At 48.4% G+C, this 18,529-nt stretch overlaps 1 protein-coding gene across 1 annotated transcript in view; it reads left to right on the forward strand.

Moving 5' to 3' along the window:
• The window catches only part of col4a2 (collagen, type IV, alpha 2), a gene marked incomplete at its 5' end in the record, with an annotated part of 201,665 nt that overhangs the window by 141,306 nt on the left and 41,830 nt on the right, over positions 1-18,529 (forward strand). The window contains 6 exons of the mRNA XM_084314415.1: positions 1,660-1,821; positions 2,228-2,398; positions 3,246-3,389; positions 3,515-3,640; positions 4,481-4,662; positions 6,909-6,972. Of these exons, the coding sequence (XP_084170541.1) occupies positions 1,660-1,821; positions 2,228-2,398; positions 3,246-3,389; positions 3,515-3,640; positions 4,481-4,662; positions 6,909-6,972 (849 nt within the window). The remainder of the gene's footprint in view (positions 1-1,659; positions 1,822-2,227; positions 2,399-3,245; positions 3,390-3,514; positions 3,641-4,480; positions 4,663-6,908; positions 6,973-18,529) is intronic.

An 18,529-nucleotide genomic window follows, 5' to 3' on the forward strand; every position in this document is an offset into this window, starting at 1 on the left:
TCACACCCTCAGCAGGAAGTCACGACGAGGCAACGCCACGAAACAACACGGTGTCTACACAAATCAAATCAAATCAAATCAAATGTATTTGTAAGGCCCGACAACACACGTTATTAACCTAGCAATAGGAAAAAATGCACCACAGGCAGTGTGGAGGAGAGAAACCTTAGAAGGGCCATTCAAGGGGGATCTCCCTTCTTAGATGTCGGTGATAGTAGTGTTGCAGACGGACAGTTGGTAAGCATGCACTCATGTGTGTAGTGAAACACAGATGAGTGCATGCAATAGCAACTGAACATTTAGACAAATTTAAGATAGAGCTGATAGCGATAGCAACTGAACATTTGGAAAGATTAAAGATAGAGCTGATAGCGGATCTATTTGAGGCACAGGGGCGTTTAGATTTAGATTCGGAGTGAGGCTTACCTTGTCAATATTACAAATTGGAAATGCCAACGCCTCCAGGTGCAGGTAAGATTGTGGCTGACCCCTACCACCCCGGTCACAATCTGTTTGAGACACTCCCCTCTGGCAGGAGGCTGCGGTCCATCAGGGCCAAAACCGCACACCACAAGAACAGTTTCTACCCCTCTGCAGTGAGCCTCATCAACAAGGCTCGGGACCCTCACTGACACCCCCCACTGTGTTACATTAACACACCCCACAGGACTATATATTTGTATACAACCAAAACTCTTACTCATACTTGCTCATACTTCACTGTTCATACTTTTTGCACATTACTGCTCAATTGCACAGCCCCGTTAAATATTCCATCCTGTATTTACTCGAATGAGTGTATATACGTACTAACTATATACAACAGCCCTGGCCTATTTTATTTTATAAATTATATTCTATTCTATTGTGCTTATATTTTTATTTAGTTTATATTCCATTTTATTTTATTCTTTATAGGTGCAACAGTTGGTAAGCATGTACACATACGTATAATGAAACACAAATTAGTATACAATACCAACTGTATTGCAGTTGAGAAAGCATGGCACTTGAGACAAAACACACTATAGCCTATATAATTGTATTTGAATTCCTCTTGTTTTTTTTTTTACATACATTGCGTACAGCTTGTGTTATATTACGTTTTATTGTATTTTCTTGTATTTTCTTTTTCTTGTGGCCATCTTGGTCTATTATGTCATTTGTCAAATAATTGGTCAAGTATATTATTATTAGGGATGCTCGATATTGGCTTTTTTACCGATACCTATATACCGATATTGTCCAACTCTTAATTTCCAATACCGATATCAACCGATATCAACCGATACCGATATATGCAGGGTTTCCCCCCCCAAAAAACTGAATAATTTCAGGTAATTAACATTACATATCTCTTGTTGTGGAATTAACACAACATTATGCATACTTTTGACAATAAATAAAATCAGAATTTGTTCTTACTTGCTTGCCTGGCTAAATAAAGGTTAAATAAATGTAAAAAAAAAAAAAAAAAAAAAATTATTTTATTTTTTTTAAACCGATACCGATAATTTCCGATATTACATTTGAATGCCAATACCGGCCGATAATATCGGACATCCCTAATTGTATGTAATGTTGTTGTTCTCCTTTGAGAGTTTGAACTCTTCACCCTTGTGCTCCTCTCTGCCCCCCCCCCCCCCCCCTCCCCACCAGGGATGGCTGGCATGCCTGGCATGATTGGGGGGAAAGGTGAGGGTGGCCCCGCCGGCCTGCAAGGAGAGCTAGGGAGACCAGGGACGGCTGGGACCTACGGCTACCCGGGAGGTCCTGGAACAGCTGGCTCACCTGGACCAGCTGGGACCACGGGACAACCAGGTGAGATACACACACACGCGCGCGCGCGCACACACACATACACACATACATGCACACACGTACTGATTTGTTATATTGTTTACACTGCTTTTTTACTACCTGTACCCCCCCCCCCCCCTCCCCCTCCCCCATGCTGCTATGATGCCTGAATTTCCCCAAGGGGATCAATAAAGGAATATCTTATTACACACACACTGACACATGCACACACACACACAATGACTGGCACATTATATAAAAACACACACAGTGACGGCACACACACAGACACACACACACACACACACACACAATGACTGACATACATACAATAACACATATATACACTACGCACTCTGTGACTCAAGTCAACCCATGTCGGAGGTCCACTAAAGTCTTGTGCCTCCGTCCCACCTCTGTCCTCCAGGCCTAACGGGAGAGAGGGGGTCCGAGGGGGACCCTGGCCCTCCGGGCCCCGCGGGACTAAAGGGGACCCCGGGGTCTTTCGGCGACGTCGGCCCGACGGGAGAGACAGGTCTGCTGGGCGACCCCGGACTGGCGGGCCCCTCGGGGCACCAAGGCGTCTCGGGACTCAAGGGTCAGTCCTACAGCGAGGACGTCTCTTCAATAATAGAAATGTCAAACAGAAACTCTTCTCTTCATATAACTGACGATTGTCTACAGAGAATTACACTCCTCTCTGTGTATTGTACTATGTCTGTATTGTGTTATGTTCTATTCTATATAACATGTCTTGTTTTGTTTTTATAGATTCGTTTTTGTTTTTGCTGGGTTCCTCTCAAAAGCAGCGGCTGCGGCTGCGGCTGGGTTTTCCTTTTCATACAACCTCAACTTAGTACTACATGAAAAATAATATCGTATCGTATCGTATCGTATCGTATTGTATGGAAGGCGGTTGTGGGTTATTACTAGGCCCGTACCCAACTAAGGATTTGCATAGTCGACTTTGATTGGCAGAAATTTGGCGACTACCGACGGCTAATTTTGGCCAATCAATGTTTTCTTTGGGGGGGATCATTCCAGTTGGGCTGTGGGGGGGGTGCTTAATGTGTGAAGGAGTCGACCGAAGGCTTCTTGTCCTCTGTGGGGGTGCTTAATGTCTGAAGGAGTCGACCGAAGGCTTCTTGTCCTCTGCGAAAGCATGCAATTGGTCCACTGATGGATACATCTTGATATGTCTAGTGTGTGAAATCCTCTTTCAGTGCCTCTGTGCCCATTTTCTTAGACAGTTAGCCTCGCTGGTATGTGCACTTCTAGGCCTCTTTGGTTTTGGAAAGAATGATTTATAAAAAAAATATATAATAATTTGCATTCGACTATGAGGTTGGCAGTCGATTATTCGACTAATGGAGGTCATCCCTAGTTATTACAGAGTTAGTTATCCCGTCCTCTGACGCTCTTCTCTGCCTCTCTTCACCCCCCAGGGAGCAAAGGCACTCACGGCATGTCAGGTTTCGTGGGGGGGATGGGGGGCCACGGGGGGAAGGGCTTCCTCGGGACCACAGGAACGTCCGGGCTGAAGGGCGACACTGGCCTGAAAGGAAACATGGGCGCCTATGGAGAAAAGGGTGAGATAATACTACTTCCATTGAAAACAGCACTTGTGGCGCCACAACGGTTGAGTTGTCAAGCCGTATGGTGTGTATGTGGCCGCTGCGCTTGTAGACATTGACCCTCACCATGTGTCTCCCAGGTGACCGCGGTCTGAGAGGCGCGCCAGGGGAGAAACCCCACATCCCTCGCCAAGTCATCAATGAAATGAAGGGAACCAAGGGTGAACACGGCAACAACGGGGACCAAGGCTTCACTGGACCCAGAGGTACGTCCAAGTAAAAAGAATAAAGTCCAAACACTATACAAAATATACAATATACAATTATACAAACTAAAATACAAAATGCAAACAATGAGGTACAAAAATGCAAACAATGCTAAAATGAGGTTGGATGTAGGGCAAATAGTTTTGTAATAAATAGATAAAATACTGTATGGTGTAGTGTTAAAAGTGTTTAACCCTTTCACTACCACACTACAGACGGTTAGTGTGGTAGTGAAAGGGTTAACCCTTTAGTAGTGTGGCAGTGAAAGGGTTAACATTCTGTATTGTCGCAGTGAAAGGGTTAACCCTTTGGTAGTGTGGCAGTGAAAGGGTTAACATTCTGTATTGTCGCAGTGAAAGGGTTAACCCTTTGGTAGTGTGGCAGTGAAAGGGTTAACATTCTGTATTGTCGCAGTGAAAGGGTTAACCCTTTGGTAGTGTGTCAGTGAAAGGGCTAAAGTGTTTAAAGTGGATGTTAAAGGTGAATGTCCTCCTCCTGCTCCTCCTCCTCCTCCTCCTGCTCCTCCTCCTCCTCCTGCTCCTCCTCCTGCTCCTCCGCCTGCTCCTCCTCCCCCTGCTGCTCCTCCTCCTCATCCTGCTCCTCCTCCTCCCCCTGCTGCTCCTCCTGCTCCTCCTCCCCCTGCTGCTCCTCCTCCTCCTCCTGCTCCTCCTCCTGCTCCTCCTCCCCCTGCTGCTCCTCCTCCTCCCCCTGCTGCTCCTCCTTCTCCTCCTTATGCTCCTCCTCCTCCCCCTGCTCCTCCTCCTGCTCCTCCTCCTCCTCCTCCCCCTGCTGCTCCTCCTCCTCCTGCTCCTCCTCATCCTGCTCCTCCTCCTGCTCAGGGCCGAAGGGTTACCCCGGCCTCCCGGGCTTCAGCGGGGAACACGGCCTCCCCGGGGAGCCCAGCGACGAGAAGGGTTTCCTCGGCACTGCGGGCGTAGAGGGACTTCCGGGCCAAAAGGGATTCCCGGGACCAACGGGAACTCGGGGAATCAGCGGCTTCGAAGGGATGTTCGGATACACGGTGAGGAGAGACAGTAGAGGCAGGAAGCACCAGAGGCCACATGATGCCATATTATCACCATACTTCTAAAGGCCCCCACATAGTTGGGGCGCATTGTGAGAGGACCGGACGTTATCGTTTTATGACAGAAATCTGATAGAGTGTACTATGCGCCAATAATAACAACGAGTTGAGTTCTAACAAAGAACATATTACATGCTGGGTAGGCTGATAGAGTGTATGAGCGTTCACGCGAGGGGGCTACCCCCCCCCCCCTGCGACGTCACTGACCACGCCCCCTAATATGTCCCCCCCACCGCTAGGAACAAAGTTCCGCGCCTGGTTGAGGACCAGCTTTTGTAAACAGACCGGTGTCTTTTTGTACAGCTAAATCTATACTTTATAGTATTGCTATCTGTCCATTCTTATTGTCAATTGAGTTCATATAAAAATAAAATAGGTTGTCATTTTATAGCACCGTGAATATAAGCATTATAGCGGATTTTGTCTCGTATATTTTCTGGAAGGCTAGTTATAGGGCTAATAGCTGCTAACGTTATATTCAACGGCATTTCCGTTTTACATATTCTAAAGAAATAACTCAAACTGCATATCATCGGGACTGTCCCAAAGCATGTATGCATCAAAGGGGGGGGCGGGGGACGTCGTTTATTATTATTGATTACCAATAACAGTGGTCGTGTAACTAGCCACATACGCTGCTCGGCTGGTTGCGTATCATAGCAAGCTCTGATCCGGCTGTAATTTATGTGAAAAAGATCTTACCATGAGCTGGTGAGATACCCCTGAGCATTTCCCCGTTATCGATCGGCATCTGGTAGATTGATATGTCCATTGGCTGATGATAAATCCCCTTATTCCATGGTGAAATCTGCTATTCGAAACATAATCCACGGTACAAGATGCTGATTCAGAATCCGGGTACTAAAAATATCCATTGAAAGGAAAAAAAATAAGTCATCCGTTCGCCCACAGGGCATACTGCAGTGGAGCGATGGCGCCCCTAAGAGGATCTGGCCGGTATTGCACATCCTCGAATTCACAGACTAGGGAATATATGCAGTGCCGCTCCACGACCTTGACCCGGTTATTAAAATGATATAAAAATGGACACTGCTCAAGCAAAGATTGTAAATAATACTGTAGCACTGGCTTTTCTAGCATGCAAACGGATTATTTTAATGAACTGGAAAGAACGCAAACCGAACTGCTTCAGTATGGAGAACTGGCGCAAGGACTTCATGGACTTGCTATCGATGGAACAGGCTGCTCTGTCTCTTCAAGAGAGTGATAGGCCCGATGGCCTTCAAGGTCCCCTGAACTTTATTAGATCACTATCTGGAATAAGTTTGTGTACTGAACCTTTGTAACGCTCTGCAACCCCCCCCCCCTCGCCCCTTGTTGTTATTGTTATTATTATTATTATAATTTTTTGTCTTGTTTTGTCATGTATGTATTGTCTTGTTTGAGAAAAATAAAAAACTTTAAATATCAAAAAAATAAATGATATAAAAGCAATAACAACTTGCCACAGCTTTATACGTGACTCTGTCCACAACGCATGGATTCGAAACCCGTATTAACTCGTGGTCGGGCGGCAAAGTGTTAAGTCACGATACAATAATATTGCGATTTAGCGATATTTTGTGATTTATTACCTTTTTTCAACTGCAAATTATGTCATTCAATATAAACCTTTGGCAACATCTGCAATAATAATATATATACATGTTTTATCAAATAAGATAATGTTTCAGTCTGTTCATCTCACTTCAATCATTTTTATTGCCAAAAGAATATTGATACTTGGTGTCCAGGATACGATACAATATATTGCCACCGAAATATCACGATACTATGGCTGTATGGATTTTCCCCCACCCCTAGAGACACATATAGTTATCTCCCTCCACTGTATGAACCAGAACATACCAAATACACAAAAGCAGTGCTTTTCACGATACATAAACAGGCCATGGACCCCCATTTCATAAGATTTCTTAGAAGATATTTGATTTACAGAGATCCCCATAACTGGTGTGGAGAGTGAATCTACCAGGGTAGCCATTCTTATTACAAAGTCCCTGTATTGCAATTTTTTTCCCATCTACATCATTTCATGGTGCTGTGATTAACACAACACAAGGATTTTATCTCCCAGATAACATCTCTGGTGGCCATAATTCAAACTCTGGATCTGTCTAAGTCCCAATGTTGTTTTGTTTGTTTGTATTCGTTCTTCTCAGGGTCAAAAGGGGAGGCCTGGTGCTTTTGGTGGCACAGGAGGCTCAGGACAGCATGGAATCAAAGGTACTACGTCGATTTACACACCACACACACACACACATATAGACATCCAGGTACTTCCTATTTGTTATATACAGGAAATGATGTTACAGGAAGTGCCCAACGAAGATACCGGAATACACATGATTCACGCACGTCTTCTCTAGAGCAGGGGTTCCCAAACTTTTCAGGCCGCAACCCCCAAATAACGGTGTCAGAGAGCCGCGACCCCCACTATTATAGGAGGTAAAAAAAATAAAAAAATAAAAAATTAAGATTGAATTTTTTATAATAAAAAAAATTATAAATGGAAATGTATGGTTGAAACATGCACACGTTCAAACGCACACACACTAATAAGCATTGGAGGCTTTTAACCAGGGCCGGACTGGGGAAATCATTCAGGCCAGGAAATATAGTGCAAAATATAGCCCCAGTCAGGCCACTTTTTAAGCAGGGGGTCTGGGGATCCCCCACCAGGAAATGTCTTGTTACAAAGACTTAATTTCCTGCATTCTGTGTGTGCCAGTGTGTGTGATGGCATATATTTGCAATATATCAAATGCAAAGTAGATTTTTCTGGGGGGGATTATTATAGGCTAGCATGTGTCAATGATTAGCAACAACAGTTTTTTGTAAGGGTCCCGCCTCCACCAATCACATCCGGCTCACTTTGTGTGTGTGTGAGAGCAAGAGAGAGAGAGAGAGAGAGAGAGAGAGATAGTTCTCCAACTTGTATGAGTTGCAGTGATCTCCTGGTTGTTCCCCACCTAGGTTATCTAACTATTGCGCTGCTGCAACTAGAAACACTGGCCTGCTTCTAAGTTCAGTGGCCTAACTGCATATATTTTTTTTTGGAAATCATCTGGCAACCCCCCCCCCCCCCCGCGGCGGCTCGTGACCCTCCTGGGGGTCGCGACCCCCACTTTGGGAACCCCTGCTCTAGAGAACAGTATTTGGACTGGAAAAGTTAAATACCAAGAATCAAAATGTAACACTCAAGATTATATACTTAAATAAATCACTTGGGAAATAGTTTACAGATAACAGGAGAGGCTTAGTTCTTCATTAACTCAATGGGCGCCAATAACGTTGTACGACGTGTTTCAAGGTCATGCGAATTCTGCCAATCCACGGCGTACAACGTTATTGAGATCATATTTCATTTTTTCGCCATGGTATTCATAATTCCCTCACGGAGCCTGGTCTGATACAGTGGGAGCCTGCACAACAGTGCAACGCTTCAATACCGCCGCCTGGTGGATGATCGGGCGAGTTACCAAACCGGAAATGGATCCCAGAAGATCTCCGTGATCTGGGAAATCCGTCCGGCAGTCACATATTGTCGCGGGACTCTAGACACACATCCGTGTATATGGATCGCTGCCATAACTCAATAATCGATATGATTTGGGCGTTTATTCCGCCATACAAACCGGAAATGGATCGAGTAGATCGCGTCAAATAAGTGGGATCTTTTTCCTCCAGTCTCATCGGCGAACGGTAAGAGGACGCTGACGTCATTTTCAAGGTGATTGTACATTTCTTTGTTTACAAACCAACTGATCAATAAATCAACCCATACTACATAAAGCATTTACTGACGATCACGGAATTATAAACGCCCCCCCCCCCCCCCGTTCATCCGCGCATGATCAGTCATAACGTTTAGGATCGTATTCAGTTGGATTTTTTAATATAGCGTGTATCACGAATAAACTGCAATCGATAATCTATATTATGCGTTTAGGCCTATAACTAGCGTTCTAGGAATTACTGCAGAAAACGGTAAAAACATATTTATATTCTAGACGGTATTTTCGTATGAATCTATGAATGAAAAAGTATAACGTTCCTACATCCTGAACGATAGATAATTGATGTTGAATGGGCCATAGTAATGTCAATTTAGCAATACAATTTAAAAAGTTATAGCCCTGCAAAGAAGGTGAACATCTCCATAGGCTTAGAGTGGTGGCAGAGATCATACATTGATGGATATAAGCGTGGCAGTTAATGTGTTAAGGCCACGTGGTTCAACTTTAGAGTGTATATCCAAAAAGCCTATCTTCTCAGCAATTCACTCACAATATCCTCCTCTCTGGGAGGGAGAAATTCCCAAAACTCGAGCAATGTTTTGCTTGAACAGAGTGTCTCATGTAGTCCATGTTTTTATTGTGAATAGCAGCCATATGTTCTGTATTGAATGGATGTTTGGACTGGCCTACATACACCACCCCACATGGACCTTTCAGAAGGTAGACAACATGGGTGGCACTGCAGCTTATATTCATTTGTAATTAACCTCTTAACATTCCTGCGAATTTGGCATAAAACGCTTGCATCGAAAGCAAACCCAAAGTAAATTGAAAGCTATTCTTCAACCACATGCATAAGTCTGGTCTTTTTTGAAAGACTTTTTCGAAAACTGACACTCGTTGCCTGTTTTGTCTTATAACCCGAGATTGGAAGGACATTGTAGGTCAAGCCGGGTGTCAATCAAACTGCAGCCATTTTAGCTTTTCAAACGATGTGCTTCTTCAGAGATACTAAATGATACGGAACCGTCTGTAGTGTGGTAGTGAAAGGTTAACCTTCTGTAGTGTGGTTGTGAAAGGGTTAGCCCTTTGTCGTGTGGCAGTGAAAGGCTTAACCTTCTGTATTGTCGCAGTGAAAGGGTTAACCATTTTGTAGTGTGCAGGGCTGTACAGTGCGATGATATGATCGCAAATTGCCCCCTAATTTGGTCCGTGCAAGTTTAAAATAATATCTGGGGGCAAGCTTGCGAGTGGTGATTTCAACCCTTCATTCGCATTTCACTCCTAAATTAATCCATACAAATTGTAGTAAAACATTAGCCTACAACCAGGGCTGTACAGTGCAATATAATGTTGCGGTTGTAATTTCATTAGACAGACCAGCGCGGACCTTTAATAACATGCAATTTAATTGACACGAGCAATGAGCTAACGGTAGCTGCTAACCAAGGTAACCATTAGGATTATGCTAAGCTAACTAGCGATCTCTGCTAACCCTGGAAAACGGTCAAAGCGGACTCCACAAGACTAGTTCCATTCGTGAGGAAAGGGGGTGGGTTATATTGACAACGCTTGACAACAGAAGTTTAAACATAACTTCATATTTATTGGTTATTCATTTCTGTATATCATTCAATTTCGATCTCCGTGTGTCTCCATCTCCATCTCTTCCTGTTTACATTCGAGTGTGACGTCATCACCTACGGCAGCTTAGACGATCAAAACGCGAACCTAGAACAAAACCCGAAGGGGGGGGCTGGCTCTCTTGTTCGTTCTCGCCCCCCCTCTCTCTCTCTCTCTCTCTCTCTCTCTCTCTCTCTCTCTCTCTCTCTCTCTCTCTCTCTCTCTCTCGCTCTCTCTCTACATTCAATGATTTAAAGTAGCCAAATGTTACACACAGTATAAATACTAACTGGATAGTTGATGATATAAACATTTAATTTCATTATCTGAAATATTCTAAAATCATTAAGTCTGTGATTATTATTTTCTCACAGTAGTGTGTGTGTATATATATATATATATATATATATATATATATATATATATATATATATATATATATATATATATATATATATATATGTGTGTGTGTGTTTGGCTAAAGTGGATAGAAAACACAGTACTGTGTAAAAGGCACCCAAGAGTTTTTATATAAATTGTCTTAGATGTAAATAATTTTTTTTATTAGTGTGTCAGTAGACTACTCTTAGTACATTTTCATTAAATTATTTTTTAAAGCATCTTCATGGTTTAATAATGCAAACATATGTTGCAGGGACTTATTATAATCATCATATTGGCGTGACTGTATGCATCAAAGGGTTAAATCAAGCATTTTTAAGTGCTTTAGAGGAAATGTCAAAATATCGCGATATCATTTAGAGGCCATATCGCCCAGCCCTACTATAATGGTAAAATAGTTATTTAAAAATGTGCCCCTAAAAAATATTCTTTGCCCCTAAATTTCTCATTTAGGGGCAAGTGTGCCCCTAGTGAAAAAGCTTAGCGTACAGCCCTGGTGTGGTAGTGAAAGGGTTAACAGGTTATGTATTTTTTTGCCAGTAGATATGAGTGAAAAAAGTGTTTAGTATCTGATGCCACATCTATAGAATCCAGAGGCTGAAGGGCCTGAGGGGGGCTACCATGTGGCACTTTAGGCCTGAGGGGGGCTACCATGTGGTGCTTTAGGCCTGAGGGGGGCTACCATGTGGTGCTTTAGGCCTGAGGGGGGCTACCATGTGGTGCTTTAGGCCTGAGGGGGGCTACCATGTGGTGCTTTAGGCCTGAGGGGGGCTACCATGTGGCGCTTTAGGCCTGAGGGGGGCTACCATGTGGTGCTTTAGGCCTGAGGGGGGCTACCATGTGGTGCTTTAGGCCTGAGGGGGGCTACCATGTGGTGCTTTAGGCCTGAGGGGGGCTACCATGTGGTGCTTTAGGCCTGAGGGGGGCTACCATGTGGTTCTTTAGGCCTGAGGGGGGCTACCATGTGGTTCTTTAGGCCTGATGGGGGGGCTACCATGTGGTGCTTTAGGCCTGAGGGGGGGGGGCTACCATGTGGCTCTTTAGGCCTGAGGGGGGGGGCTACCATGTGGTGCTTTAGGCCTGAGGGGGGGGGGGCTACCATGTGGTGCTTTAGGCCTGGGGGGGGGGGGGGGGGGGGGGCTACCATGTGGTGCTTTAGGCCTGGGGGGGGGGGCTACCATGTGGTGCTAAAGGGGGGCTACCATGTGGCTCTTTAGGCCTGAGGGGGGCTACCATGTGGTGCTTTAGGCCTGAGGGGGGCTACCATGTGGCTCTTTAGTCCTGAGGGGGGCTACCATGTGGTGCTTTAGACCTGAGGGGGGGGCTACCATGTGGCTCTTTAGGCCTGAGGGGGGGGGCTACCATGTGGTTCTTTAGGCCTGAGGGGGGGGCTACCATGTGGTTCTTTAGGCCTGAGGGGGGGGATGCTATTGGTTGTTGTGTAAACCTCGTACTCTTTGGTTCACATATAATAACGAGACGGAGAGCGTGTGTTCAAGTTGACTGTTTACTAGCTTTTCCACCAGGAAGTACTGTGCCACCTATATACCTGTCCGTGTAGCAACACGAGCCAATACCTTACATGACATCTTCCCCTTTTAGTAAGAAACATCTCCCCGTCCCTTAATAACAAATAATAATAATAATAATAATAATAATAATAATAATAATAATAATAATAATAATAATAATAATAATAATAATAATAATAATAATAATAATAATAATAATAATAATAATAATAATAATAATAATAATAATAATAATACATCTTACACCACAATAGGCATCCAATATTTGCATAACATTTTCAAACAATAAATCTTACTGAACTTATGAACACCTACAAATCACATCATCTTTCCTCTCTCCTCCCATCTTTTTTTTTTCTCTTTTTTTTCAGAAACAATTCACATTCTCCGATCATCACAATACTTCATTTACTGTTTTTTTTTTTTTCAAACAGTCTTTCACATATCCAATCTAACTGGAGGATGTGACACCCTGCCACAGAAAGTCACATAGGGCACTATGGTGTTATCAGAATGTCTGTCATTCCTAATGTCACTGCCACATTGAGCTGGCTGGCATGTGTGTGTGTCGGAGTTACCTTGGTCCACAGTCGGCTCAGGTACCTCAGGTGTTGTTGTCTGTGGAGCCGGTTGTTGACGAGTGCACAGGTGAGCACGATTCCTTCTCAACTGTCCTTCGTCCGTCTGTATGCTGTACGACAGACCCTCCTCCGTCCGCTTTGGAGAGCCACACCTTTTGGCCACACTGCAGCGTAGGTAAGGGACGGGCTCTCTGACGCAGATTGTAGCGACATCGTCGCTCTTTTGCCTGCATCTCCCTGAGGTTTGGCCCGCGAGGGAGTAGAGACCTTGAGAGTTGTGGTATATTGGAGCGAATCTGTCTCCCCATGAGGAGCTCTGCAGGGGAATAACCGCTCTCCAGGGGCGAGGCGCGGTATACCAGCAGCGCCTTTGCCTTGTCGCCTCCCCCTTTCCACAGTCTCTTCACTGTAGCCACGGCCCGCTCAGCCTCTCCGTTTGCCTGCGGATACCGTGGACTGCTGGTCACATGGGTGAAACCATACTCACTAGCAAAGTTCCGGAAGGGCAACCCACTGTATTGGGCCCGATTGTCCGAAACCAGGGTCTGTGGGGTCCCGTTACGGCTGAATACGTCCTTCAATGCAGCCACAACCGTCTCAGCTGAAGCTACCGTAAGATGGGCAACCTCCATGTAATGTGAGAAAAAATCCACAACCACCATATAAGTATTTTTCTCCCATAAGAACAAGTCTGTAGCGACCCTCTGCCAGGGCCTTTCTCGCACTGGTGTGGGGACTAAGGGCTCTCTGCGTTCTGCCCTGTGTTGTGAACATGTGCCACACAGTTCCGCCCTCACCGTCTCTCGCAGGGGCAAGGGACGTGGACTTGACAGGCCGTATGGGACAGCATCGGGCTCTAGCCCAATTTTGTAGGCCCCGTTTAGCTTCCCTAAGCCTGAGAATACTTTGGGGTATTGAACCTTGACATCACCTCGCTGGGCTGATACTGTGTGCAGCCGCTTTATGAGTCCAAGCGCCTCTATTGCAGGAAGGCCTAGGAGGGGCCTGGTTAGCTCTTCTACAACATAGATTAATTGTGCTGTTGTTCTCTTCCTAATGGTTAGTTCACCACTGAAGCAGCCTCTTGTATTTAACTTGTATTTTCCTGGTCCATACAGTACTTTTTGTGGTGGCTGTAGATGACCATGTTTTTCAACTGAGTGCATGCTACTTGGCACCGCTGTGACCTGGGCCCCTGTATCCAGCTTGAATATGGCCTCCTGTCCATTCAGCTCTAACAGTTCCAGCCATTCATCTTCAGGTTCCTCTAGGTTTACTACATTCAGGAACGCAAAGTCCTCCTCTTCATCTTGAGAAGGCACATCTGGAGAAGCCCCTGTGTGTGCCAGTGTGATGTCATGGACCCGTTTCTCTGTTCTGCATGTCTTTGCAAAGTGTCCTATTTTATGACACACACACCTACACACAGCATCACGGGCAGGGCATTCTCTCCACATATGTCTTCTGACATTTCCACATCTGCCACATCCAGGAGACTGTGTGTGAGTCCTGTACTGTTGTACCTTCTGCCATTCATATTTTTGTATGGACTCTACATGTGCAGCTGCCTGCTGTTCCGTGCCTCTCAAGACAGGCTGTTGTTCCTTTATTGCTGCACTCTGCTTCACCTTAGTCATTGCCCTTTCCAGAGTCAAATCTGCATCCATTTGCAGGTTTTCTGATAGCTTGGCATCTCTTATGCCTACTACAATTCTGTCCCTTATCAAGTCTTCTCTTAGGGTTCCAAATTGACAATGTTCAGCCAGTGTGTGTACAGCAGTGATAAAGGATTCAACATTCTCACCCGGTTCTTGGTTCCGTCTGTTGAAACATGCTCTATCAAATATGACGTTCCTCTTACTGACACAATGTGCATTGAAAGCATCCGTGACATCCTTGTATTTGTTTTTCTGTTCCTCTGTGAGCGGCAAAACACTTAATATGTCCTCAGCGTCGTCTCCCGCCGCATACATGAAGGCATTCACTTGAAATTCTTCTGACTGTCTATCCAATCCAGACGCTATTCCATAACGTCCAAATCGCTTCATCCATTTTGTCCAGTCATTAATATTATTGTTGAAATCAAACCTGCCTGGCGGAGCCAGCTGTGGCAGCGACGGCAAATGGGCTGCTTCGTCTCCCATCCTGTCGTCGTCTTTTACTTTCTTCTTGGCCGCTGGCTTCTTTGCTGGTTTTCTTGCTTTAACCTCAGCCTTCTTGTTGATCCTGAAAGAGCCGGAGGCTCCGGTACCCATGACTTGGACCAAGGTTCCCTTTTTCACCAGACACTTGACGGCAGTCCTCACACGCGTCTTGTTTTTATCCACGTCGTAGCCACCGGCAGCAAGAGCCTTCTTTATGGCAGCGAGTGACACCCCGCTCCTCTTTTTAGAAGCAGATACTGCCTCGACGACCAGGTCACAGACACTGAGACCTGCTTTCTTGAGTCTGGGAGCCTTCTTCTTGGCGGCCGGCGCGGCGGGAGCTGGATCGACTGCTTCCATTATCCTCTCGTTTTTTCTTTCTCTCGTCTCCGTATATTAAGTTATCCCACTTCTGACACCATGTTGTGTAAACCTCGTACTCTTTGGTTCATAACGTCCAAATCGCTTCATCCATTTGGTGCTTTAGGCGTGAGGGGGGCTACCATGTGGTTCTTTAGGCCTGAGGGGGGCTACCATGTGGTTCTTTAGGCCTGAGGGGGGCTACCATGTGGTGCTTTAGGCCTGAGGGGGGGGGGGCTACCATGTGGTTCTTTAGGCCTGAGGGGGGGGCTACCATGTGGTTCTTTAGGCCTGAGGGGGGGGGGGGGGGCTACCATGTGGTGCTTTAGGCCTGAGGAGGGCTACCATGTGGTTCTTTAGGCCTGAGGGGGGCTACCATGTGGTTCTTTAGGCCTGAGGGGGGGGCTACCATGTGGTTCTTTAGGCCTGAGGGGGGGGGGGCTACCATGTGGTTATTTAGGCCTGAGGGGGGGGGGGCTACCATGTGGTGCTTTAGGCCTGAGGGGGGCTACCATGTGGTTCTTTAGGCCTGAGGGGGGCTACCATGTGGCTCTTTAGGCCTGAGGGGGGGGGGGGGCTACCATGTGGCTCTTTAGGCCTGAGGGGGGGGGGCTACCATGTGGTGCTTTAGGCCTGAGGGGGGCTACCATGTGGTTCTTTAGGCCTGAGGGGGGCTACCATGTGGTTCTTTAGGCCTGAGGGGGGCTACCATGTGGTTCTTTAGGCCTGAGGGGGGGGGGCTACCATGTGGTGCTTTAGGCCTGAGGGGGGCTACCATGTGGTTCTTTAGGCCTGAGGGGGGCTACCATGTGGCTCTTTAGGCCTGAGGGGGGGGCTACCATGTGGTGCTTTAGGCCTGAGGGGGGCTACCATGTGGTTCTTTAGGCCTGAGGGGGGGCTACCAAGTGGTGCTTTAGGCCTGAGGGGGGGGGCTACCATGTGGTTATTTAGGCCTGAGGGGGGGGGGGGGCTACCATGTGGTGCTTTAGGCCTGAGGGGGGGGGGCTACCATGTGGTTATTTAGGCCTGAGGGGGGGGGGGGCTACCATGTGGTGCTTTAGGCCTGAGGGGGGCTACCATGTGGTGCTTTAGGCCTGAGGGGGGCTACCATGTGGTGCTTTAGGCCTGAGGGGGGCTACCATGTGGTGCTTTAGGCCTGAGGGGGGCTACCATGTGGTGCTTTAGGCCTGAGGGGGGGGGGGCTACCATGTGGTGCTTTAGGCCTGAGGGGGGGGGGGGGCTACCATGTGGTGTTTTAGGCCTGAGGGGGGGGGGGCTACCATGTGGTGCTTTAGGCCTGAGGGGGGGGGGGCTACCATGTGGTGCTTTAGGCCTGAGGGGGGGGGGCTACCATGTGGTGCTTTAGGCCTGAGGGGGGGGGGGGGCTACCATGTGGTGCTTTAGGCCTGAGGGGGGGGGGCTACCATGTGGTGCTTTAGGCCTGAGGGGGGGGGGGCTACCATGTGGTGCTTTAGGCCTGAGGGGGGGGGGGGCTACCATGTGGTGATTTAGGCCTGAGGGGGGGGGGGGCTACCATGTGGTTCTTTAGGCCTGAGGGGGGGGGGGGCTACCATGTGGTGCTTTAGGCCTGAGGGGGGGGGGGGGGCTACCATGTGGTTATTTAGGCCTGAGGGGGGGGGGGGGGGGGCTACCATGTGGTTCTTTAGGCCTGAGGGGGGGGGCTACCATGTGGTGCTTTAGGCCTGAGGGGGGGGGGGGGCTACCATGTGGTTATTTAGGCCTGAGGGGGGGGGGGGCTACCATGTGGTGCTTTAGGCCTGAGGGGGGCTACCATGTGGTTCTTTAGGCCTGGGGGGGGCTACCATGTGGTGCTTTAGGCCTGAGGGGGGGGGGGGGCTACCATGTGGTTATTTAGGCCTGAGGGGGGGGGGGGGGGGCTACCATGTGGTTCTTTAGGCCTGAGGGGGGGGCTACCATGTGGTTCTTTAGGCCTGAGGGGGGGGGGCTACCATGTGGTTCTTTAGGCCTGAGGGGGGGCTACCATGTGGTGCTTTAGGCCTGAGGGGGGGGGCTACCATGTGGTGCTTTAGGCCTGAGGGGGGGGGGGCTACCATGTGGTGCTTTAGGCCTGAGGGGGGGGGGGGGCTACCAAGTGGTGTTTTAGGCCTGAGGGGGGGGGGGGGGGGCTACCAAGTGGTGCTTTAGGCCTGAGGGGGGGGGGCTACCATGTGGTTCTTTAGGCCTGAGGGGGGGGGGGCTACCATGTGGTGCTTTAGGCCTGAGGGGGGGGGCTACCATGTGGTGCTTTAGGCCTGAGGGGGGCTACCATGTGGTTCTTTAGGCCTGAGGGGGGCTACCATGTGTTTCTTTAGGCCTGAGGGGGGGGGGGCTACCATGTGGTTCTTTAGGCCTGAGGGGGGGGGGGCTACCATGTGGTGCTTTAGGCCTGAGGGGGGGCTACCATGTGGTTCTTTAGGCCTGAGGGGGGCTACCATGTGGTTCTTTAGGCCTGAGGGGGGGGGGCTACCATGTGGTTCTTTAGGCCTGAGGGGGGGGCCTACCATGTGGTTCTTTAGGCCTGAGGGGGGGGGCTACCATGTGGTGCTTTAGGCCTGAGGGGGGCTACCATGTGGTGCTTTAGGCCTGAGGGGGGCTACCATGTGGTTCTTTAGGCCTGAGGGGGGGGCTACCATGTGGTTCTTTAGGCCTGAGGGGGGCTACCAAGTGGTGCTTTAGGCCTGAGGGGGGGGGGGGGGGGCTACCATGTGGTGCTTTAGTCCTGAGGGGGGCTACCATGTGGTGCTTTAGGCCTGAGGGGGGCTACCATGTGGTGCTTTAGGCCTGAGGGGGGCTACCATGTGGTGCTTTAGGCCTGAGGGGGGGGGGGGGCTACCATGTGGTGTTTTAGGCCTGAGGGGGGCTACCATGTGGTGCTTTAGGCCTGAGGGGGGGGGGGGGGCTACCATGTGGTGTTTTAGGCCTGAGGGGGGGGGGGGGGCTACCATGTGGTGTTTTAGGCCTGAGGGGGGGGGGGGCTACCATGTGGTTCTTTAGGCCTGAGGGGGGGGCTACCATGTGGTTCTTTAGGCCTGAGGGGGGGGGGGGCTACCATGTGGTGTTTTAGGCCTGAGGGGGGGGGGGCTACCATGTGGTGTTTTAGGCCTGAAGGGGGGGGGGGCTACCATGTGGTGCTTTAGGCCTGAGGGGGGGGCTACCATGTGGTGCTTTAGGCCTGAGGGGGGGGCTACCATGTGGTGTTTTAGGCCTGAGGGGGGGGGGGGGCTACCATGTGGTTGCTTTAGGCCTGAGGGGGGGGGGGGGGGCTACCATGTGGTTCTTTAGGCCTGAGGGGGGGGGGGGGCTACCATGTGGTTCTTTAGGCCTGAGGGGGGGGGGCTACCATGTGGTTCTTTAGGCCTGAGGGGGGGGGGGCTACCATG

Source organism: Notolepis coatsorum (genome assembly GCF_963971535.1).
Source record: "Notolepis coatsorum genome assembly, chromosome: 5".
NCBI classification, from domain to species: domain Eukaryota; kingdom Metazoa; phylum Chordata; class Actinopteri; order Aulopiformes; family Paralepididae; genus Notolepis; species Notolepis coatsorum.